This window comes from Malaya genurostris, chromosome 2, assembly GCF_030247185.1.
Source record: "Malaya genurostris strain Urasoe2022 chromosome 2, Malgen_1.1, whole genome shotgun sequence".
NCBI classification, from domain to species: Eukaryota; Metazoa; Arthropoda; class Insecta; order Diptera; family Culicidae; genus Malaya; species Malaya genurostris.
The window spans coordinates 25,438,049-25,465,015 of record NC_080571.1 but is presented as its reverse complement, the minus strand read 5'-3'; the positions used below and the strand labels follow the sequence as shown (position 1 = coordinate 25,465,015).

Genomic DNA, 26,967 nt, shown 5'->3' with positions numbered 1-26,967 from the left:
TGAATTTTGAAACTTCGATTGTCAGAAATTACAGACTTTTGGAAATTGACGCGATCTTTTCTTTTTGGTAGCTGAACTTATTATATTACCTGCAATCTCTGGTTATATGCAACACGTGGACAACTTCTCGGTTAATTTTTCAAAAGGGCGTATAAGCTAGTGACAGTTTCTCTTTGTTTACTTTCTCTTCTATTAATTACCAAGCGGTTTCCACGCTTATGACTCAACTCTTTGCATGAAATGATACCCGAAGCTTTTGACTTTCAAACAGAATAATGATATCCAAATAATATTTTTAATCACATCACAATAATCGAAAGAGAGTGTGATTAAAGGGAAACTGTCACTTTCTTATACGCCTTTTTGAAAAATTACCCGAGACTTGACGACTTTAATACATCCGTCATATATGTAACAACTTTGGTTCTCTGGTTCTGTTAGCCATGGCGACTTCAAACAAATCATCCAAGTCAAGGAAAATTAACTTTGATGCACTGATTAATGCCACTAAACGTTGTTTAGTGGATAAGAAGCCAATAAATTCGACTGCAGCAACGTTTTCAATCCCGCGAAGCCAGTGGAAAACCAGCCAAATCAACACCAAAGGCGCCACCATCCAAATCATCGGCCAAGAGAGTCAATGCGAAATTGTCATCCGACAATGAAGACTTTGGCCCACGACGCCTCCGAACGAAAAAATTCCGTTTTTTCTGTGAATAATTGCAGTCTTTACTTATATTTTTCCGTTTTTAGCGAAATTTCTTGGGGTGCCGGTAACCGAACACCAGAGTTGCCATTTTAAAATGTGTGCTTCAACTTGAAAAATCTGTGTACCATCTGTGTTGCATATTTTTGATCATAATCTGTGAAAATCTGTGAAAAACAATAAGAAAATCTGTCATTTTTTTGAAATATTCATAAAAATCTGTAGAAATCTGTGAATTTTGATCAAATCTGTGTTCTGTGACACAGAATCTGTGTGGCAAAATAGGCAAAAAAATCTGTGGTTTTACAGACAAAAATCTGTGGCCAAAATTTATCCCTTTACTAAATTGATAATAGATTTTTTTTCAATCGATTGAAGCAACTTAGTTTCTTATTCAGTTGTTAGCTGAGGACTTTAGCTTACCATTGATGTATATATGTCCGCATAATTTGCACTTAGTCAGAAGTTATAAGCTTAAAAGAAAAGGGTGCCGGTAACCGAACACTCTCCCCTACTAATGATTTTCCCAAAATCAGTCAAATTTTCCAATATTAATCCTGAAAAACGTCTATATCGAGTCCTACACTAAAAAAATGACTTTAAAAATTTAAAATCAAATTACAAAAACAACATTTTTTAATAAAATTGTACAGTTTCTTTTTATCGAAAACTAAACTTAACAAAAAGTCATTATCATCCAAGAACTTAATGAACATCAATTTGAGAGAATATTTCACAGAATACTGGTTTTGTTAGATACACTTTTCCCACTAAAACTGCCCGCATTACAATACATGGGCGGTTGGAAGGAAACATAATAACCTACATTGGGACAAAATTTCATTGAATCCGAAAGCGGTATCATTTTTTTTTGTTAATTAACTTAAAATTTTGAAAACCGATTTGTTTTTCAGTTTAGTATTCGAATAGACGTATTTCGCGAAAAGCTGCATTTGAAGCCTATGAACTTTATCAAAAAAGCCACTTTACTTACTTTATTTTTCCAAAGTTTATCTAGACTATCTTTTGGAAAGGACTAAACATTTTTACCATTATTTGTTTCAATTTAAGTGGAAAAATTACAAATCCTACATTAAACTAATGTACTTGTGAAGTTCTCAAAATAGGTCTAGTTTTCGAATAAAAATAATGAAATAATGTAGTTAACCTACAAACTTTTTTTTCGTCTGAAAACTTTTTGCAGACTTTTGAAACTTCGATTGTCGGAAATTACAGACTTTTGGAAATTGACGCGATCTTTTCTTTTTGGTAGCTAAACTTATTATATTACCTGCCATCTCTGGTGATATGCAACACGTGAACAACTTCTCGGCTAATTTTTCAAAAGGGCGTATAAGCAATTTTTTTATCATAATCTGTGAAAATCTGTGAAAAACAATAAGAAAATCTGTCATTTTTATGAAATATTCATAAAAATCTGCAGAAATCTGTGAATTTTGATCAAATCTGTGTTCTGTGACACAGAATCTGTGTGGCAAAATAGGCAAAAAAATCTTTGGTTTTACAGACAAAAATCTGTGGCCAAAATTTATCCCTTTACTAAATTGATAATAGATTTTTTTTCAATCGATTGAAGCAACTTAGTTTCTTATTCAGTTGTTAGCTGGGGACTTTAGCTTACCATTGATGTATATATGTCCGTATAATTTGCACTTAGTCAGAAGTTATAAGCTTAAAAGAAAAGGGTGCCGGTAACCGAACACTCTCCCCTACTAATGATTTTCCCAAAATCAGTCAAATTTTCCAATATTAATCCTGAAAAACGTCTATATCGAGTCCTACACTAAAAAAATGACTTTAAAAATTTAAAATCAAATTACAAAAACAATATTTTTTAATAAAATTGTACAGTTTCTTTTTATCGAAAACTAAACTTAACAAAAAGTCATTATCATCCAAGAACTTAATGAACATCAATTTGAGAGAATATTTCACAGAATACTGGTTTCGTTAGAAACACTTTTCTTCCTAAAACTGCCCGCATTACAATACATGGGCGGTTGGAAGGAAACATAATAACCTACATAGGGACAAAATTTCATTGAATCCGAAAGCGGTATCATTTTTTTTGTTAATTAACTTAAAATTTTGACTTAATTAACTTAAAATAGACGTATTTCGCGAAAAGCTGCATTTGAAGCCTATGAACTTTATCAAAAAAGCCACTTTACTTACTTTATTTTTCCAAAGTTTATCTAGACTATCTTTTCGAAAGGACTAAACATTTTTACCATTTTTGTTTCAATTCAAGTGGAAAAATGACAAATCCTACATTAAACTGTTGTACTGGTGAAGTTCTCAAAATAGGTCTAGTTTCGAATGAAAATAATGAAAAAATAACTAATCGAATTCACACTAAATAAAATCGATCTTAAAAATTTGAAGCCAAGTTACAAAAAAAATCGCCATTCTTTATTTGAATGATTTTTTGTTTCAAAATAGATAATTAGGTTCCCTGCCAACTTTTCATGTATTGTAGGATAAGTGTTTTGAAAGGAAAAAACTTTTTCTTATCCAGCACCGTCACTTTTTGCGAATATCGGGTTACTAGCAACTGGGTATTCGGTAAAATTATCTCAAAAATGGATTCATTGGAATCTTGGATGATTATGATTTTCTGCTTAGTTAATTTTTAGTAAAAAGAAACTGGATAAAAAACTCAGTTTGGGCAAGAAATAGCTGTTGTTTAAAATTTTTTTTCCTTGAATGTGTCCATCTAGCAATGTTGGTTGGGAACCTAATCATCTATCTTGGGACAAAATTTTATCAAAATCAATAACGGTTTTGTTTTGAAAATCGATTAAAAATTTTTGAAATCAATTTTTTTCAGTGTAGGACTCGATAAGGATTTTTTGAAAAAATTGACTGATTTTGTGAAAGTAACTAGTTTGTAGGATTTATCTTTTTCGACAATAGCCCTTCGAAATAAATTTGTTAAAAATGTTTAGACCTTTTCAAAAGACAGTCTGGATCAATTTTGGAAAAAAATAAAGTATGCAAAGTGACTTTTTGACACAAAACCTACTTCTCTCAAAACAGAGAGGGTGGTGCCAACATTTGTTCGAGTTGACGTGAAATTCGTCATATTTATAGAGAAGACTTTTCATAACATAATTATTTTTTTAGGTTTCTGCAGGGGTTTGAACCCCTAAAACCACCCCCTCCCCCATTGTATACGCGCCTGATCAATTCCCATACGTATGGAAATATGTATACAGTCACTTGAACATGTTTTGGTTATGAAGCCGATTGTTTGAAAGTATCCATTTTAAAATTAAACTGAATATCAAAAGAAAAAAGTTTTCATAATGTAGGGGAGATCAGGGCTAAACCACTCACTTTTTCGAAATGTAAAAACCATTACAACTAGGGTTTCACACAAGTTAGGTCTGCCGTTGTGTAGATTTAACCTTCAGCTACAAATGAAAAGCGTGTTCAAAAAGTCAATCCATGGATTGAAATAATTTCAGGTTCATAAAATATTTGTGGAAAACAGAGAAAGTAAGAAAAGCATAGTTACTCAATTAGGTGGATTGATATTTGTTTGTATAAATTCTATCCCCTCGCAGTTTGCACACAAACATAAATGAAGTTGTGCTAAATCACAGATAGACACCAGAGCAGCAGAACGTTTGTTGTGTAAATATTTAGATTGATGTTAATTTTTAGATCTCCGATTCAATTATTGTGTTATGACTTTGTTTTGCGTGCAACAAAATATTGAAGTTGTTACGATGTTATACTTTTCTACTAGCAACAAAATGTTGACTTTTAACCTGGCAATATTTGGTTATCGAAGTTCTTCCGATGTGCTCTATGTGAGTGGATTGATTGCTGATTCAAGCGCAATAACAAGAGATTCGGTAATATTTCAGCTGTTTTGTCACTGAAGGGCGAATCTTACAAAAGTAATAACAGTAATAATTACCAATAAATGTTTCAAAATTCTATAACTTTGTCTAAAAATTCGAATTCTACTCAAATCTCACTCTTAGTAGTACAAAGAACTACAAAGGGCTGTCAACCGTCATTCCATTTGTTTATGTAAGTTTCGTCCTCCGTGCTCACCCCGGTGGCACGATTGTCATCTGCATACAATTGGCTTGAAGCCGAAAATTTTGGTTCTTTGGTTCTAGTTCGCTGTCAAATGCTGTGTTTAAGCATAGTTCATACGTTCACATTTTTCTTCATGCGGTGGCACCAACATAAGGGAACGATTTCGATGGAATATAATCAAACTATAATAAACCACAATTTCTTTTTCTTATTTAAAAAGAGCTCAAATTACTTGTTTTATAGAGAATACTAGACTAGAGTAATATTTATATTGGGTTTGAAGAAATTAACTTTTGGCACCAGTGTGGTTTGATTATATGGTATGAACGGAGCTTAACATATTGTTGACAACAACGCCACCAAAACAAAATGCGTCGGTTTCAGCAACCAGCTTCCATAGCAGGGGGGTGTGCGTGCTCCACAGGCTGATACTTCAATTGCTAGTAAGGAAGGGCGAAACTATTTATTCTCTTCATTTTCGATGGTTTCCGAACTTTTTACTACTGGAAATAGTAAATGAGACGATCAAATTACTCGCAGATTTGTCTTAGTCGCTGAAACCAGCCAATTTCACGAAAAATGCACAAGGGCCATTCACACAGGAAGCATAAATCGAAAAAGGGCCAAGCTCTTTTTATGTTGATTTCTTCAGTGGATATAACGAAAATTGCCGGAAAGATGGGAGAAAGCTAGCGACGGACAATACTTTGAATAATACATCTGTAAGCACTTTTTCGCAATAAAGCTTTTAGTTTTGGAAAAAACGGCGGAAGCAAAATTGTACACCTGATAGCTAAAGAAATTTTTAGGAAGTTCTTTGATTTCGCTTTCAATTTTAGGAATATACTCTTCGTGTGCCGAGTTGATTGCTATTTTCAGGTCATTGCAAATGTCGAGGTAGTTTTGTAGATTGATAACACTTTTATCTTTTCTATAAGTCTTATGTTCTTTCTGCTTTCTATTTTTCAGGGTTTTCAATTGCGGGTTGAACCTGACAGGCAATTTGTTATTGTGACTTCTTCTTCTTCTTTTTACTGGTACAATTTCCGAAATTAAGTTGTTGATAATTAGATAGAATTTTTCCACTTCATTGACGTTTCCTTCTATACATAAAATATTTTGCCAGTTTAATGTGCTTAGTCTACGTTTTGCTTCTTCGAAATTTGTTTTGAGGTATTCCGGCACTTCCTCGTATTCTATTTCGTTAGGGAGAGACATGTTATGCATAAAGATAAGTAATGTTTGTGCAGTAATGTTCCAGAATATTTCTCAAATGCAAACACACACATTGAATAGCGGACGCCGTCGTATCTGTTAGGGAAACCATGATAATGGATTGTAAAATCACAAAGATTAGACATTGCTCGTTTATTATCGACCACCAATTCTCTAAAATATACTGATTTATGTACTTGAAAGGATTCTTAGAAATATTTCCATGCAAGGCGCAACACGAGTGTAATGGTATTGAAAATCTGTTCAAAATCAGTTGAGCTGAAGAAGTTTGAAAGCCTGGACACTATTTTTATTTTCCGTATTTTAAATTCACATTATTATATAGAAAAGATAGATAGTCCTACGTCAAAATTAACATCACTCGAACCCGAACTTTATATGTCAAGCGAACTGAAAAATGATTGAAATCCAATTTAAATTCATGCCCAATCCACATTTTAACATGAACAAAAAAGTTGAGATAAAAAAGGCACTTTAGAAAAAAATGATTGACAGTTTTTTTTCATGAAATTCGAAATATTTTCTTCCTAAAAATATACATTATTTCCACTACTGTTTCATTGTAGTGAGATCTTGCTTACACTGGAACAACGAAAATGAAATCCGAGTATTACTCAAGGGAATCCAATTGATCAGTCATAAACAAATTGCATTAGTTCCACAATATTGGTCTCCCAACGGAAGCGTTAAAAACCTAGCAATAGGAGTGTTTCGCACTCAAACCTCACGATGGAACTCTACCAACTACTGCTGCGGTTACTGTTCCTAGTTCCGTTTCTGATGGAAGCTGACTTCCAAGCTCAACCGTCCCCGCTGTGTGGCTGCGATTGCGAACGGCGTATTGCCCTGCCCCCGGAAAAGACTGAGTGTGTGATGTTCCAGAATATGCGATACAAAGGTTGGTTGTATGCGGATAGGAATAACGTTTTCCAAGCGAATCGACTGCGCTACATCTTTACTTCGAAAGATAGCAAACTGGGGAACACCGACTCTCACTGGATGGTAAGAGACAAAGAGTATAACAACCACACGTACGCCTTTTACAATGTCGGCTTGAGAGAGTGGCTGATAGCAGGGACGGATCAGTTGGCGCGGAATGCCGAACGGCGCTATGCTTTCTCGCAGCAGTACGACACAACTATCATTCCGAAGGAAGGTTACTTTCAGTTTATCCCGGATCCCAAAGGACTTCAGGAGGGATTCCGCATTCGGAATGCGTGGTCCGGTGACTGGTTGTACGCTGATGAGGAACGACATTCCTCTTACCACTATCGTACGTATCTATTGCGGCGAAAGGGCAATTTTGAGCCCAGATCGGAACACTGGTGGAGGGTAGTAAAATGTCAGTTCACGCCTGGTCGTCCAGGAGGCGGTTAATAGATTATTCAAATAGAAATATGGAATCTTGGAAAATGACAGCGTGTTCAAAGTGCTTAGTTTTCCGCGAAGAAACTGTTTGGAATTCATTCAAATCCATCCCTTGGAAGAAAACAGTGATTAGTTACAAAACACAGGTTTTAGAGTATTATGAATATATGACTCTCGAAGTCGTATGATGTTTTTTGTTATAGTCTATTTTCTTAGAACTTTCTGTGACAGCTGATAATGATATCACAATAATCTCGCAATGACCCGAAGACAAAACGCTTTCAATATCCTAAAAATTGTGTATTTATACCGTTTCCGTCCAATCCTTGATCAGATCTAGCGTTTTCTAAGTCTATATTGAATGAATTGACAAGCCAGATGTTGTATGCTCAAACCTTTATCATATGTAATACTATCAATAGCGAACGTCACATTGACCAATTATTGCTTTTAAAGAACGCAATTGGCGAGAAATCACTCGAGATGAAGAAGAAAACAGATGTTATTTCACCAAAATAATGCGCTGTATCACAAGTCGCTTGTTACCACGACGAAATTACATTCATTTGACAATTCGATTGCTTCCGCATTTACCATATTCACCGGATATGGCCCCCAACGACTACTGTCTGGTCGCAGGCTTTAAAAAGATGGCCCACGGAGAGAGAACGATGAAGTAGTCTTCCATTAGTTTTAAGATATGGCAATCATTACTTATTTCAGTTTACCACAAAAAGATGCAGACTTGAAGTTCGGAGTCGATGTTTCTCGTGCACAGGTAGACGGGAGTCGACGTTTTGATTTTCGGTATAATACCAATATCAACGTATTCCAAAATAATAAACAAATTTGACAATCAAACAACAGACGGCGCTTTTGGTGTCACGGGCTGCTCAATTCCTCAATTACATTACTATTACTCTGGAGAATCTAGATGTACTTTACTTATGTTCCCAAATACGATCAGTTTTCCGTCAATCTGAGTTGAAACGCATTTGCTCTCATTGAAATCGTTCGATATTTGAAACGAATTAGTTACGGTTTCTAACTGGATTCCGAATCAAGTGCAAAAACCGAGTTCTAAGGAGTGTATCGAAAATTAGTTATCCACAAATTTTCCTTTCAAATTATGATGAAAAAACGATATTTTATTCAAACTAAAAATTGACCCTTTTTTGTACGAGTTTAAACTTGAGCATAATGAAAACTGGATGAAATTTAAGTTCACGAATGTTCGAACTTTTGATCGAACGCTCTTCATCTAATTCCAGACAAGTGTTGCATCGCATTTTTTGGACGCTTGAGCCCAATTTTTTTCGAACTCCAGTCTTCTTGAAGATCCTCTTCACGACTGCTTAGTAACGTTCGATAAGTCGAAGCTGAGGGCAATTTGGTGGATTGATGTTTTTCTCAACGAAATTTATACCCTGTTCCGCAAGCCAATTGAGAGTGGTTTTGGCATAGTGAGCCAACGCTAAATTCAGCCAAATCAGTGGAGGTGTACTATGCTTCTTGTATAAAGGCAGCAATCTATTCTGGAAACACTCAGATCGATAGATTTCTGCATTTAAAGTTCCGGTAGTGTAAAAAATGGTTTGCTTCAAGCCACAGGAACATATTGCTTGCCATACCAGTACCTTTCGACTGAATTTCACCACTTGAATCCACCTATACGCATCGCTCACATCCTCCCCAACGACGACAGTAAAGTATTGTGAACCTGGAAGGGTTTTTGAGTCCTCCTTTACATAGGTCGCATCGTCCATCAAAACGCATGCATCCGGACACTGCAGAAGACGCGAATACAATTTCCGGGCCTTTGTTGCTGCTCGCTTCTTCTGTTCTACACTTTGTTTCGAGATTTTCTGCTTCTTGTAGGTCTTCAGGTTATTTCGCCTCTTGATACGCTGGATCATTTTTTTTCTTTATTTTTTTTTTGCCCACAATTTCGACACTCGTTCCTACTTTTTTGGCCAAATCACGTATTGACATTGATATGTTCTTCATGATTAGAAAAACCACTTTCTGGTCCAGTTTCGGGTTGGAAGAACCGGATTTTCTGCTTCTTTCTGGCAGCTCATCCAAAGAATACTGTTCCCCAAACTTATTAATGATGGTTTTAACACTGGCATGATGAATTCCAAACCGCGTCGACAATTTTCGCATAGTAATACCCTCACTAATCTCACTTAGCCATGTGTCCAGAACCTTAATTTTCACTTCCTTTTCAATACGCGACATTTTGAAAACGCAGAATTTCAACCACACAAACAAGTTAACAAACGAAAGCTGACAGCCAAACGCACAGCATGCTGTGATCTGAACATAAAAAAACATAAAAAACATATTTTTGAATGCAAAAATCGGATAAAAACATTGAGAGCAAAAACCGGACATGGATTTTGCAATGCAAGAATCGTTTTAATTTCTGCAAGAACCGTACAAAATAACTTTAAATTCAAAAACCGGACAGAAAATAACTAGATCTTCCAAAACAAATGTATTTATCCGGTTTTTGCCTTCAAAGTTTTTACGAACTGGAGTAGGGGAGTGCAGCATAGATCACGTTGCCCTTAACTATGTGACTAGCGATATTGGCAGTGCAACAAATTTCTTTTATAACATATATTAATGCATGTTATTTACATTCCATTATTCAAATAATAATACATGTTATATTAACAAAAAATTACTTCGTATTTTGTGTGGTATTGAGCTATCCAACATTTGAAGACTTTATAAATATCTATTTAGAGTACCAACAATAACCGCAAAAAACCTCATAACCGGAAGCAATAAAAGCATCTATAACTTATTGGTATGTTGTAGTATGTTGACTGTTGAGACTGATTTGCAAGCTGTATTGACTATTTCAGAATACGAAATCAGTTTATTTTGAGTTTAAATTTCCTTTAGGCGTTTTCAATAATCTTGCTGGAAACACTGCGAAATACGATGAGAATATCCCTGTGGTAACCAAAACAGTACAACACCAAAAACGACAAATGGGCTCCCAAACACGGAGCCAAGCCCGTAACGCGAGCTGTCTTGTCTTGTCTTAGGTCTTAGGTAAGAGCCGGCTCAATTGAACGGCTCATTGGCCCTTTCTCAATAAACGTCAATGTGGAGAAGCGGTTCAAGAGAGTGAGCGTGAGAGCCACAGAAATACATGAGTGGTATAGGCGATCTAACGTTGTGTTTCACAACTAGAGATGTGCGTGTACGGAGAAGTGGGATATTGAAATGAATTAGTTGAAATTCCAATTGGAAAAAAGCTATGTTTCTTCTCCTATTCCAACAGAATGTCCTTAGAAAATTCACAGGAGAATAAATGTTCCTATGTATTTTTGACAGCTTCATTACAAAACATCATCGTTTGAACAACAACGCTATCCACATGTTGAACTGTCGTTAGAAGGCCAATATTTTAATGCTGAGTGACATGGCTCTTTTTGAGAGTAACTCAGACTGCACGAGCCACGGTTGTCAAATTTGGGCGGCAGCACAGATGAGCCACGGTTAGTAGCTATCTTTTAATGTTGAGAGCCAAGCCTCTTCTTGAGAGCCACGGTTCAATGTTGAAGATGCGTATTTCAATTTTTAAGAGCCGTGGCTCAATTTTGAAGAGCCGTGGTTCGTCCGCTCATTGCTACGAGTCGGCTCAAATGAACAACTTGTGAGCGTTCGCCCATCACTAACAGCGACAGTCGGTAAAAGGTGTTTTGGAAGAACCGGCTAAGTTTTTGTCCGGTTTTTGCATTCAATGTTATTTTGTCCGATTCTTGCAGAAAAGATGTTTTTAAACGATTCTTGCATTGCAAAATCCATGTCCCGTTTTGCTCTCAATGTCTTTATCCGATTTTTGCAGTCAAAAATACTTAAACGGGTTTTCCAAACAAAGTTGCACTTATCCGAATTTTTCATTCAGTCGTTCACCTGAACCTACGCTCCAAAAGATTTTTCATGCGAGAGAAATGTTTCCAAATAATTACGGTACTGATACATCTCCGCTCAGTTTTAACGTTTTACCAGATAGTTGAGTTAAGATTCAACTTTGTAGTATAGTAACTTGGCTTCTTGTAAACTCTGCTAGATCGTGTTAAGGCTGACATTAACCTCTTTTCAGACAAATTTTACCCCGGCTTATTTCTAAGTATTTGTTTTGTCACTTTTCAAAGAGCCTTTTCAACGTTTCAATGATATCGGCTGCCACCGAACACAATAATTTTGATACTTTTTACACAAATGCGCGGAATCACAGCCGAAGCGCCTCGTGGACGCGGAACTTATTTCGATAAATGACTTGTAAATGTAATCTCCAACCAAATTTACAATCCCTCGAAGAAAAATAAATAGGTGTTTTTTTAATTCTGCTACCAAACATGCCTGCTTTCTTGAGAAAATACTATACGGCAAACTAATCTACCAACCCTTTCAATCTACTGTATTTAAAGTTAAACTATTCATAGAAACGAGATTTCTACATAAAATCATGGAAATCAAGGTTTGGTAGGAATATCTCTAAAATTATCGGAGATACAGGACGATTAATAGTTCTTTTGCTGATTTAAAAGTGACTATGGAATTATTTTGTGAGGGACGTCATTGTAGACTAGCGATTCAATTTGAGCTAAAATGTACTGACGAGGCGAAAACGAAACGTCAATTAAATTGTAAAATTGAATTCAAATATCATTGATTCGATGCCTTGTAGACGAGTTCCTCCTATTTGCTATCCACCCTATCACGAAAGTGTAATCAAGATGTTTATCAAGGGAAACTAATTAATCAGTCATAAGCAAACTTCATTCGTTCCAACAACTAGTTTTACAAACGAAATATTAAAAACCCTAACAATAGCGCTGCATTAAAAGTAAATGCTGCGATGAAGTCCGGCAAATCACTGCAGTTATTGCTTTTCTTGTTTGGGATCTTGATGGAGATCAGATCCCAACGTCAAAGTTCTCCACTGTGTACCTGTGATTGCAAACGACGTATTAAGATACCCGATTCGGACATCCAGTGTGTTATGTTTAAAAACGTCAAACTGGGAGGATTTTTGAAGGCAGATCGACAAAACGTTTTTCAGCCGAATCGATTCCGCTACACATTCACTACCAGTACTACTAACTACCCGAACAAGGATGGCAAATGGATACTGAGGGGTTTGTCACATTACAACCAATCGTACGCCATAAAAAACATGGGCCTGAGTGAGTGGTTGGTAGCCGGTTCGGATCTGATGGCACGAAACGCCGAAAGGCGCTACCTTTTCACACAGCAATACGATACAGATACGATTCCTAGGACGGCCTACTTCCAGTTTATCCCCGATGCGAAGGGCAACAAGAAGCAATTCCGCATTCGGAACGCGTGGTCTGGTGATTGGTTGTATGCTGACGATGAATGCCATGAATATTACAACTACCGGACGTATCTTTGGCGACAGCAAGGCAATTTTCAACCCGGTGATGAGCACTACTGGACGATGGTTACATGCTAGAACACGACGTATTTGAAAAATATACAAAGTACATGGAATTCGATTGTACATACTTAGATTTTTCTTCCGAATCTCTGCGAAACTTTGTCGAGATTTTGAACAACCGAGTGCTTGGCATACTCTAAAGCTACCGAAATTCCCAACATTTTCAGTCTGACAAATAGTTTACCGACACATTTACCGATATAGTCGGTTTCATACCGAAATTTTTCGTCAGGGGTGCGTAACCTATATTTCGCGTAAATTAAATAAAACATGGTGTTATTTTAAAGTTTTCGCGTAGAAAAAGGTTTTTTTCTTAATTCCATTCGTTTTTAGTATAAATAGTACAGAAAATCTAACTGCGTTCGTGCGCAATCAAGCCATCAAAACCATCAAGGACCATCTGAGTACATTCTCAGACTACGGAATTTAGTAAGAAATATTTTTGGATCCATGAACTACTTGGAATGTTGTCCTTGGAGACTAAACTGTTCAACAGCAAGAACTACAAAGGCAAATATAAGTTTTTTGTTTGCTGTTCATATTTTTAGAGCTACACATACCTTACTTGTATATTTATAGCTGTTCCAGGTAGGTTCTCATTTGTCCAAGAACTTCAGTGAAAACCAGGTTTTAAGATATTCATGAGCAATCTTCACCTTATGAACAAATTGTTCATAGCAATTGAGCTACATACTGCTTATTTGTCTATTTTGATCTGTTTCAGGCATGTTCTCAGTCGACCAAGAACTTCAGTGTTAACAGAATCTTAAGATCTGCCCGAGCATTCCACAGTTTATGTGTAATTTTTCAATGCTGCTTATAATCATGGAGGTACATATTGCTTACTTGTCTATTCTGATCTGTTTAAAGAATATTTTCAGTCATCCAAGGACTTCGGTGAATCGTGATTATGGAGCGCTAAGATTAAGTTTTTTTAATGCACTTTGTTATTCTGGTAGATCTTACTTTGTGAACTGGAGGTAGTTTTTGAATCGCGTCGTTCATTAACAATAGGTCTGTGAATTGCATGTGGTATCACGAGTATAGATCGTGATCAATAAGTTCGATATTGCAGTTTGTTATGCTGGCAGATCCTAAGGTCTCCAAGTAGTTTTTGGAGCCGTATACAAGAATCTTGATAGTTCTCTGGTTACGCTGTTATATGCCAAGTAGTTATTGGACTACCTCATAACTCATCAAAACGATCCAACTGATCCAACTTCGTTTTGTACATTTCGTTTGTCATTCGTTTATTTATTTTACTCCTCGAATCGGTTCGAATAGCGTCACTGCGATGATCGTAGGATTCCATTCTTCGCGAGGCATTCTTCATCTAATAAATTCATCATATCTCGTGAGGTGGCCGCAATGGGGGAGTGGGATATGATTCATCACACACACATAAGACTATGATAGTAATACAGAGGAAGACGTCTTAATTTGCTTGTTTCAAAGAAAGCACGAACGATCATCGCGAATTAGGTTTTGACGATGCTCGCTGCATGAATATTCGTTCCACATTCGCGTTAAGTCTATCGGGGTTATGTTCAATGCGAATAACAACCGCAAAGAATAGATCTTCATGCGAGCAACGAAGCAGCATCGGCTTCGTTCGCACCCGAATATACGGATAAGTCCGAATATCCGAACGATTATCGAACAAAGGTGGAGGGAAGCGAACGATGATCATTGACGTTTGTTGCATTTTTTATATTAAAACAACATTGCTATGGACCACTAAAAAGAAACTCACCAATGTTATCGGTTTCGTTGGTAGACCCCAAGACTTGTATTCCAAAGAGCTTTTTGGATGGACAAGAACTTCCACAGACATTACCAAAGTATGTCAATTCTCTGAACCTAGTACTACGAAAACATACTGCACTCTAAAATTATGCAAAAGTCACCAGCCACGCGTTCATACACTGATTATTTTTTCAGAGAATTCTTTATCCGGATAGGAATTTCGGTTCCGTAGTTATTGGCTGATAAGAAAAAAAATTTCATTTTTAAGGAGCGTGTTCTAATACATGGAATAGAAAATTGGAGTCAAATGCATTCAAATAGCCTTATAATTCTTCAATTAGGCAGGTATGTTTAGTTGAAGACCGTATTGAATTTTTTGTATACCGGATAATTACTCACATTCAGAACATTTCGCAGAATTCGGTAAACTTTTACCGAATTCATAACAGCTGAACGTTCAGTAATCAGTTCGGTATTTCAATTGATTACTGACCGTTCGGTAATAAAATTTTTGTTGAACTGTCAAACAACTACCGATCAGCTCTGTAAACCAGATGGAATCATCTAACGAAGGTTTCGGTAATTATTTTGTTTTTGTTTATATTTTGTAATGAAATTCTGAATTTAAATGGATCTTCGGATTTAACAAAAAAAAACCAACACGAGTTTTTAACTTACGATTGTCTTTTACGGATCTGGATATTTTTCACAGAAACGGGTAAAGCAAATTTGAACAAGTGGCTGCGGTTTTATGGCCCTACAGAAAAACTTGCGGCATAATGTACCGGTTGACTGGAATTATGAGCGCCTTCCAGAATACTTCACAATCGGTCGAGTCCACAGGAAATTGCCCTCGGACGATATGTGTTGGCAGCAAGTGGACATAGCGATATGAAGTTACTTTCTGCCTATAAGTGAAATAATAGCTAATCAGATTGCAAAGAATACTCGTAGCGGGCAGTTGCTCCTTGTTGTTTTATTGCGTGTTATGTTCGGGCTACGCCATCCGGAATTCTACTTGTACTCGGTCTTGCATTCCGAGTGTACGAGGATTTTAGTTGAGCGAAGCGGATAGTGATTAGAAGAATCGCCGCGCAGATGGCAAAATGTCTAGGATTCATTTTTGTATGTTTTTCTTTATTTGTAAATACAGCAAGAAGAGACACTATCGTTTCTACCTACTAAATTAGAGAAGACCATCTCGAGTGAATATCCCTTTTCGGTAGTAGTGCGCCATCTAGTGGCGGGTAGCCAACACCGTGATAAAAGTTATAGCTGCGCCATTTAGATGCAGATTTCATTAATAGGACTGATGGCAACTTTGGCAAACGTACTGGAAGAACCTGAGCGCATTGATGAAAATGCGGGATACCGGTGAGATCGTTTCATATTGATGAAAGTAATACTCTTCGGACACAGAAATGTGTGCTTTCAAAATATGTATAATTTAAACATTACATAATACTGTTATACACGAAGGTTTTTTTTATGCGGTCTTCTTTATACGGTTTTTTATGCGAATTTTCAGAGTTATGCGGTTTTTTCTAAAGTTTCAGAGTTATGCGGTACATAAACTCGCATTTAAAAAAGACTTTAGTGTATTATGTTATGTTGTATTATTTTAAATTGCACCATGTGATATCATTATATTTTAGAGGATATGATAATGTGTTGCATTATATCATATTAAATTATATTTTATTATATATTATTATATTATATTATGTTATATTATATTATATTATATTACATTATATTATACTATATTATATTATATTATGTTATATTATATTATATTATACTATATTATATTGTATTATATTATATTATATTATATTATATTATATTATATTATATTATATTATATTATATTATATTATATTATATTATATTATATTATATTATATTATATTATATTATATTATATTATATTATATTATATTATATTATATTATATTATATTATATTATATTATATTATATTATATTATATTATATTATATTATATTATATTATATTATATTATATTATATTATATTATATTATATTATATTATATTATATTATATTATATTATATTATATTATATTATATTATATTATATTATATTATATTATATTATATTATATTATATTATATTATATTATATTATATTATATTATATTATATTATATTATATTATATTATATTATATTATATTATATTATATTATATTATATTATATTATATTGTATTATATTATATTATATCATATTATATTATGTTGTATTATATTATAATATAGTTTAGTTCAGTTTTCTTGACTTTCGACCGGAGGCAGGTTCGTCTAGGTTATAATATAATATACTATATCATATTGTATATTATTGAAATATGTGATCTCATGTTGTATTATATTATATTATTATATAATATTATTTATTATAGCATATTGAATTGCATTACTTTATCATATATTTTAGTACATCATATTTAATTATATTTTATCATATTGTATTATATTATATTGATATAAAGCATTTATCATGGGAACGTAATTGGTGGGAGCATCAGGGCATCGGACGAATTGATGACTGGACGAGGGATTGTGGATAGCCAGCCCAAGTCACTTGAAGGAATCTTATTTCCTTCTGAAGGTTTGACATGAGCCTGACGCGCCCTTCTCAAACAAACCATCAGGCGGGTTCAAGCATGTAAAGCGATATGCTTCACCCATGCATTGGATGTTATGGTTGGAAGAGCATCTTTTATTCCCGCGGAATACGTGTAAGTGACTCTGCTGACATATTCGCCCACCCCTTTTTGTTCGCTTTTCGATAACAGCTATAGTAAGAAGGTGAATGAGTAAACCATATCGGGGCTACTATAAGTCTACCCGCATCCACTGGCAAGACCTTGAACTGATGGTGGCTTAACTTCACATCACATCACATCACATAAGTGAAAAAATAGCTAATGTTTTGAAAATATGTGCACCGGTAACTTAATCCATTCAACGAACCTCCCAAGAATTTTTTTAGTTTGATTAATAAAAATACACTTACTGAAATTTTTAATAACTGTTTGACAGCTAGTTTTCACGACAATTAGTATTTACAGAAGTTCGGTAATATTATTCTGTAATGAAAACATGCGTAAAACTGATTGTTCTGTAAAAAAGACAATCAAAGTTCTCGTGTGCTCCAAACCGGCAATCACTCCAATTTTTCAGAAACGGCTAGACCGATCTTCGTAATTTTAGATTTAAATGAACACACTTAAACCCATTTGACTTTTCTGACAGCCACAAATGCAAATATTTTCAGGGGACGGGTATAGCGTGATGGGTAAGTCGATGCCTTTCACGCAGCCCGCCTGGGTTCGATTCCCAACCCCGCACATAGGGTCAGAAAGTTTTTCTGGCCCGAAGAGGCGAATGACATTAATGTTAAAACCTCTATAATTGAAACAAAAAAAAAAAATATTTTCATCATGAAACGGTTGCATTAAACACGATTCAACTTTGATCGACGTCAAGATTAATTTAATATTTGTTTTAGCCGAATATTATTCACGTACCCGACGTCAAAACGTTTTGTAACTCGCCGTTCATTTTTCACCGGGCATAGAAACCTCAATTCTCGAATACGGTAAAGTAAAATGCCGAGACATATCGGTAACACACAGTTTTACTGATTGCTCAGTGAGTAATATTATTTATTTTACGTTTCGTCTTTGACTCATCAGTGAGTAGCAGTTTATGTTGAACTGCTAGCGCGACCTGACCGCTTAACTTAAACCGCTAAGCACAAATCTCCAAATAACTAGGGAAACGTGCCACTTGAGCCAATTAGTTCTGATTCCTGAATGCCTAAACTGACGTCTCTCTTTTTACCCCCTTTCATTTATCATCCAATACAGGCCCGTACCCAGGGTTTCGTTTCGGAAGGGGCCCAGATCAAAAATAAATTCCCAGTTTCAGGTTCCGGAAGTAGCGGTCGAAAACTCCAAAATGAACCTCACATCGATTTCTTGATAGTTTGGAACAGATAAGCGCAAGGAGATAGTTCGAGGAAGCCAAATTGGGTGAATAGTGTGGATGGGGAAGCAATTGGAATCGTTGATGATTGCGTTGCTCATATGTACAGGCACACTGTCTATCTTTTCGTTATGCAATCGCTCCAATAATGCACGCATATTGATTCACTGTCGATAGTCGATTTTTCCTTTTTCAAGGCAGTTCATGAAAAGTATGCCATGACATTCCCAGATAACCGACGTCATGAACCCATTGACCCTCCCTAGACTGTCTCGGAACACTCATTTCGGCTTTAGTTCATTGTCGGATAATCATTAGATTTCTTGGCGTGTAATAATGGATCCAATTTTCGTCAACAGTTACCAAAAAGTCCAACCGAATTTGCAGCGGCATATTCTAACACGTTTCCGAAGTGCGCTCGCGTTGGTCTTTTCAGTTCTGAGTATGTATTCGCGGCATCCAGCGGATATCTTTTTCATCTGCAGAATCTTACTCATACTATGGTAAGTGCGCTATGTACTAATCCTTGTTGCATCTGTTGGCTCGCGCACCTTCTATTTCCAGTCATCCAGCACCATCTCGTGTAGTTTTGACATTGTCCTTTATAAGCGCATAAAAGTACCTGCCACTACGGGCTTCATCGGTAGTGGAGTCTCAATCACCACGAAATTCTCGAAAACACAATTTCACGGTGCAATCTAAAGGAGCACTAGACTCATGATATCATATCATAACTTTTGTTTGGCTTCCTCCGCCGTTTGCCTCCCAAAGATTTTTTTAAACCAAAATCTTTAACCAAAAACTTTCTATGTATAAGAAATAAATGTGTGAATAGTATGTAAAAAGCAATCTGTAATTTAATTTCCATTTTCGGGAGGGACCAGGGCCCCTTGGGCCCCTCCTCTGGGTACGTGCCTGATCCAATATTATGTTTTCCGAGATTCGTTTAGTAGATTTACTGATATTGATTCAGCAAGACATCTGTCAAGTATGTTTTACATTTTCACTAGGCACTATTCATATACTATTCAAATAGGACCCCTCGATGAAATCGGTTCACCGTCAGTTGCAGTTCAATTATTATTTGAAACAAAACAACAAGCGTTGAGTCGCTACAAGCGTCGTAACTATGACAATGCTTGTTTTTGTAGAACTAATTCTAAGTTGTAATATGAACGAAATGGCGGTATTTTGCTGCATATCGAGTGGATGTTGAAACAGGAAAGTAAGAATCAATTAGAACTATTCCTAAGAATCTATTTGATTTGTTATATTCTTATCTTACGAGGCATCAAAGCGAATGGAAGTAACAAAATATTGTGTGCGGTATGTTTACAACCTTTCAAACTTGCGTTGTTTGCTATGGAATTTTACCGTGTTTATCGACGCTTATTAACGAAGGGTCAACAAAATTGCATTATTACCAAATTCACTGGTTCACGGTTACTAATCCATCTTTTTTTGATTGACTGTATGGGACATTGTAATCTTTAGTTTATCTGGTAGTATCTAGACCCACTTTTCGGTTCCGGAAATACAGGGTAGTGTGCATAAAAATGGATAATTTAGGACAAATAAAGAAAGTTTGTCGAGTACGCAAAATATCTGTCTGTGTGTGTGTGAGAGATTTCTTTTCTGGCAGGATTTAGCCTCGTGCCATCACTCGAAAAATGTCTTGGTGTTGTACAAGGCTAATTAGGTCAACTTCGTGCCGATGGACTTCAATCAATATCCCAAGGAGGTATAACCGAAGAAAGATGTGAAGAAGAAATAGATTTCCACACAAAAAAATGTCGGTCCAAACGTTGTAAACGACCTTATGAGTAGTGTTAAAAGTAAAGTCCGTTCGTTTGGGTTTGTTATTTAAATTGAATTAAACTGAACATGTAGAAAATAAAACAATAGCTTTGATTTGATTGAAAATGTGAACATTGTCTAATTTTAATTCTGTTATCACCACATTCATGACCACTAATCAAATAAGATTGTTCGAAACCCGACTCGATACTGCCATTCGCGATTCGCGATATTTATTGTTTCGATTTGTTGAAGAGAGCACTGAAAACAATTGATATTCGTTCCGAGCATTAGTATCGCGATAGTGAGTATTAAAACGATCTCGAGGTTGCTGTTCTCGATCCAAACAGCACCATGATCTCGTTTTGGCATATACTGTTGTTCATTTTCGCAGCACTGTTCCTGAAGACCAACTCCCAAGCGCCGTGTCCGTTTTGCAAATGTGAATGTGAAAATCGTTCTCCGTTGAATGTGAAACAACATAGTTGTGTCATGATACGAAGTATGAAAAATTTAGGTTGGCTCTACGCAGATAGAAACAACGTGTTCACGCCTAACAAACATCGATACGTCTACATGTCGAAATCTCAGACCGTGGGGAATCGCGATGCCCAGTGGAACGTTAAAGTCGAACCGTACTACAAGAAATCGTACCCTCTGAACAACGCGGGCCTGGGAGAGTGGTTAATCCCGGGCTCAGATCAGCTAGCACGAAACGCTGAAAGACGCTATGTCTTCACCCATCAACAACAGAAATCGGTAATTCCCAAAGAAGGATATTTCCAGTTCATCAAGGATCCAAACAATACCCTCCTCGGCTACCGGATACGGAATGCATGGTCCGGTGAATATCTGTATGTTGACGAAGAGTACCATCAAGGAGGAAACTTTCGAGTGTACCTATATCGACAGCACGGAAACTATGATATGACTGACAAGAAGTACTGGTTCGATCTAATCCCGTGTCCATAACCTAGCATTCACTATAATGAGTGAGTAACTTTTATCAATTGGTTTGATGACGATATAGTCAATATGTTTTTAAAAACCAACAGATTGTTTGAACAGTGGATTCCACGAAGTCTAGTTCAGTTTTAGTTAACGAAAATCTTATATGAAACAAATTGTTCAATCTATAAAATAACATAGTAAATGTATATTTGAAGTTTGTTTTCATGCCGAAAATATGAGAAAATTTGAAAACAATCACACGTTTTGGCGAAAATGCCCGTAAACTAACAAATTACAAGAATATTTTGTATATTTACCTCTTTAACTTTACTGTTAATGTAACTAAATATCTCATCGAAGCAAACATCAAATTTTCATTTCACATGTTGCTAGAGTGTTGCTAAGAGAAAAAATCGTTTTCCCATGAAAAAATTAAACAATATTTACTGGTACCCGTGTGACTAAATGCTGCTATGGTGACGGATCGATGTGTACCAGAACGAACCTGGTTAGGTACATTTTAGTACCAGTTTAGCTCTGTGCTGTGCTACTTTTTATGAATGAAACAGTACATCCGGGCAGAAAACGACGGCATATTAGTCGCTTTTGGAAATCCTACCTGGTGTTATATTCCGCATGCTCAGAACACGAACCGAGAAAGAATACGTCCGTTGAATAACCTGAATAACCCTATACCTTTTCAGAATCTTTTTCAACATAACATTTTCATTAGTTGCGCGTAGAATTACGGAAGACCCGATGTAATTCATCATTCCATCTTCTGTCTATGGTTGTTGCTGAAAAGAGAACATAAGTCTTTTTGATGGAATTGTAAGCGGAAACACTTACACGCACTTCGCAAGTGAGAAAATGCTTTTCGCACCAAAATATTCAGTCCATGGCTGAAGCATCCCGCTATATGAACTCATTTTCAAATACAAATCGCAGTAGTCAGTTGTGTGGGTTTGTGTTTAACAAAGAAAACCCCACTATGGTTCTCCAGCGATACAGGGATTGGCTCAGGTTTGGACAAGTCACACAGAAAACAAATGTTACGGAAAATCAAGAGAGAAATACGACTCGGATTCATCGTTACAAACTCAAAAATTTGTCGTTGCACTGCAAGAACTTTGGTGGACGAGACAGAAAATGTGACAAAGTGGGCATTTAGCGATTACTTTTACCAGAGCTATAAACTTTGCTTTTGTAGAGTTCAGATTTTTTGATTAAGAAAGGGAAACACGATGGGATGTCCAACTCATCATCGACTGGGAAACAATGTACAGGCATTAGGTCGGGCCGGAGATATTGTGGCATATAGCTTTAGTATGATTATGGACACATACATCAGACTGAAATCTCAGGTTGGTGGCATTTTTGTCTGCTACTTAACATAATTGTTGAACAAAATTGTAAACCTGAATGATAGTGATTAGTTTTGATTTCTTGAAGAAAACATTACAAACACAAGCATCAAAATGGTATGAACGTAGCTTAACATATAGTTGACAACAACGCCATCACAACAAAAATCGTTGGCTTCAAAAACCATCATTCATAACAGGGAGTTGGGAAAAAAATCAAAATTTCTGAAATCGCGACTGAAATGTTTCGCAAGTGATTCAACCTAGTGGTGTGATAATGCCTTTCTCTCTCATCGAAACAGTCTCATTAAAATATTTTTTATTTTTTTATTAAGATAATTTCTGATACTAATTTGGTCTCATTTTTGACACCATTTTTTCTGATTGATTCGAATAGTTCACAAAAGCATTCTTCAGCGTTTATGTCACATATTCGGCAACATTTATCAGACCAAGCGTATCAGCAATAATACATTTAAAGTTGATCATACACACTAAAAACCATTTCTTGAGCTCGGCATAATAAAATGCCAAAACTGATGGCAACATGTAAATTTGCTGGTTGCTCAGTAATCAATACGCATGTTTCTGAACTTCGTTAATTGCATTCACAGATACTTCATTTTGCCGAAATTTGGCATAATTGCTTGCTGAATTTATTAGTAAACAATAGATATGCCGACATCAGCTGTTGCCGAAATTCATTACGACAGCTGTCATTTATTGCCGCGTTACATTTTCGCTTCGCATTGCGCGGTTTTTTTTTCTGGGGTAATTTTCTTGTGAAAAAATGGATATTCTAGAAACTGTTAGAAAGGAAGACGTAAGATTCTACGATCTATTCAGAAAGTACGATTGCAACACATTCTTTTTATATAGAAAACAACTTCTATAACTTGTCTATTGTCGTGAAGTACTTTATGATCAAAAAAGAACCGGAATTTTCATTTTAAAATTCCCGTGCTTGTCCAATCGGTAAACTTTTATTCTCTCAACGTTGGCAACACTTTTATACACATTCTGTCAAATTTTAACGCATATCGTACGATTAGTTTTTGTTTGGCGTCTATACAAAGAAGTTGAAAAATTTTCGTGTGGCGATTTTTATAATGGTGCATCAAATTTTGTGTTGCAAATGGATTTAAGTGTTCCGAAACGTTGAAAATGTTAGAAAAGGCCGTTGTTGAATCGTGTCTAGGAAAAACACAGGCATACGAGTGGTATAAACGCTTCAAAGGTGGTCGTACAAACTTGGATCATGATGAGATCCCTGGCCGCCCAACAACACCTGTTACTGAAGAAAACATTGAATCGGCGAAGCAAATCGTGTTGCAAAATCGTTCTGTACCGATTAGAGAGATTACTGTGTTGTTGGGCATCTCTTATGGATCAGCCGAACACATTTTAACTGATGTTTTGGGTTTGAAACGCGTCGCTTCTCGGCTGGTGCCAAAAAAGCTGAATTTCATTCAAAAACAGCGTCGTGTTGATGTGGTCAAAGAGATGATTTCCAACGCAGATAGTGACCCCACATTCATCGAATGCATCATAACTGGTGATGAGGTGTGGATCTATGAATATGACGTCGAAACCGTACAACAATCGACCGAATGGCGCTTCGAAGGCATCCATTATAAAAATCGCCACACGAAAATTTTTCAACTTCTTTGTATAGGCGCCAAACAAAAACTAATCGTACGATATGCGTCAAAATTTGACAGAATGTGTATAAAAGTGTTGCCAACGTTGAGAGAATAAAAGTTTACCGATTGGACAAGCGCGGGAATTTTAAAATGAAAATTCCGGTTCTTTTTTGATCATAAGGTATATGAAAACTTTTTTTTATTTTCATATTTCCAGCTCGACTCAAAGTGGCCGCATCCGGAAACGCCGCTATTAGTAGTGAAGTCTGAGAAATTTTTACAGTATTCGGTATCGAATGCAAGCCTTCAGACAAATTTAATTTTAATTTTTTTATGCTACTTGTTTTCAGGTAGAGGCATTAAGCACTACCGGCAACAAATTCGTAAGCCTCCTTTAAGTGTAAATAAAATGAGTTTTTGATCCTAAATGGTGTGTTTATAATGTTGAGAAATCAAGAAATAAATTAATCGGCTAACTTTTTAATTACTGATGATTCGTTTTTTTTTCTCATATCATTGCAGTACTAAAAGTGAAAGTTTCACTGAGCAAACAATAAATCTTCTGCTGACGATTAGTCAATTTTGAAGGTGCCGAAACGCTCAGTAATTTTAACTTTTGCCAAGATGATTGTTGATTACTTGGCTTCGCAAATCTCGGCAATTTTTTGTCGAGACTCTGCTAAAAATCATATGTGTTTAGGTCACTATCTGAAATAATTTTACGGATAAAAAAAAATATAAAATAACCTTTTTCATGCTCAATTTTTCATGAAGGATAGTAAATACACTTCCATATGATATCTGTGTCATCTCAGCAATCTCACGGAGCTTCACTTTACGATCTTTCATTATAATTTTTGTCACTTCACTCACATTTTCCGGTGTAACGGCTTCCACAGGTCTACCCGAGCGTTCCGCGTCATTTGTGTCGGTACGACCACGTTTAAACTCGACGAACCACCGACAAATCGTTGCTTTTGATGGACAAGAGTCCGGATAACAATTTTCAATCCATTGTTTCGCTTGCACAGTGTTTTTACCCATTAAAAAACAATGTTTTATCAAAACACGAAACTCCGTTTTTTCCATTTTTTAAACAAACTACTAAACGACTTTACTCCAACCTCGATAACTCAGCTGTTTCTGGTCGGATCGACTTAAAATTTCGACCCGTTTCAAGCAAAGGTTAGTACTCTAGAAAGACGTGGTTACTGGTTTACTACGAGCGCCATCTCTGCTTTAGTTTCGGGACTTATTGATCCATGTGTTAAAAGCAGCAAGTGCCGTGATTAATAATAGTTATAACAATAATAAAAAACATAAATAAAGAACAATCAAAAAGGATTTTATGCAGCTGATTAAAAAATATTACCCGATCATACACAGAAGTAACAGGAGCGCAGATTATCGCTACGCCAATCCAAACGCGCCATTTAAGGGCTGAGGACAGTACCGTAAAGTGGTAGGTTTTTTGCTATTTTCCCGTTTCAAATTAAATTTTCTAGGAAACGGTGCAGAATATAGAAAAACCCACCTGACAATGTCTTCGAAAATTAGTTGAGAATATTCTGTGGAATTCTCAGAATGATTCATTGAGTTTAGCGATCGTGCTGTATTTTTTTCTGACTGAAGAACTGCTGAAAATTGGAACGCTCGGGAATGCAGACTTCTACTTGTTCATCGAATATCTCGGCTTTGAAGGCTTGTATCATGAATCTACCGTGACAAAGTCTACATAATTTAGTTTAGATGCGATAAGTACATAAAAACATATATGTTATCGCGATAAAAATAAAGTCTTGTATTTTTCTGCGAAACAAAGTCAGTTTCAATGCATCCACCATTTTTTTTCGCTTTGGTTTCCTGATAGCATTCTGAAAAAGGAGAGAGAAATGAAAATGGATTGACAAGGCTGCCAAACACACAGACATTCAATCTTTGTGAAAGTTGAATATTTTTTCATTGTTCATTGGAATCCATGTAATGTCCAACCCATACGATAGATTAATGTGATAAAACTTCTCATCAAAATAATAAAATGTATGCTGGCAACCCGGTACAGTTTGCTCATATACGAGAGAGTACAAGAGAAATACGATGCGCAAAGGGAAGCCACGTGGACGATTTAAAACTCAACACGTGGCGCTCTGTCCTCAGACCTTAAACGCTGCGACTGCTGTATGCTCGAGACATGCAGAATGCTGCGTTCCCCTTACTTCTGTAAATCAAATTCATGCTGGATAGTGTTTTATTGGGTTTGATCTAAATATTGCAGCGTAATCAATCAGCTGGAATAAAAAACAGCCTTTCGTTGCTATAATAACTATTTGGAATGAGGGAATAAAATATTGTTGTTCATATTGACCACCAGACGTGCATTGAAAATATCGCAGTCATTATTTCTCAGTTGCGGTTTATTATCTCTTTAGTGATATATCTGTGGATGAAAATTCGTCATCATGTTTCGCTGACATAAAAAAGCACCTATGAACTTTGAAGTTCAGAGTTTTGTGGATGCTTGTTTCATGAATGAAAATCCCGGAAAAGTGATTTTATCTGTTACTGCGGTTTCTTA

General features: G+C 36.0%; 1 protein-coding gene across 1 annotated transcript; it reads left to right on the top strand.

Moving 5' to 3' along the window:
- Positions 1 to 20,785: 20,785 nt before the first annotated feature.
- Positions 20,786 to 21,591, top strand: LOC131430822 (uncharacterized). The gene is made up of 2 exons (XM_058596035.1): positions 20,786 to 21,426; positions 21,490 to 21,591. The coding sequence occupies exon 1, from the start codon at positions 20,789 to 20,791 to the stop codon at positions 21,404 to 21,406; it is 618 nt and encodes a 205-aa protein (XP_058452018.1). The 5' UTR covers positions 20,786 to 20,788; the 3' UTR covers positions 21,407 to 21,426; positions 21,490 to 21,591.
- The last annotated feature ends 5,376 nt before the right edge of the window (positions 21,592 to 26,967 follow it).

Coding starts and splice junctions, on each gene's coding strand:
- LOC131430822 (XM_058596035.1), top strand. CDS start 20,789: ATGATCTCGTTTTGGCATATACTGTTGTTCATTTTCGCAGCACTGTTC.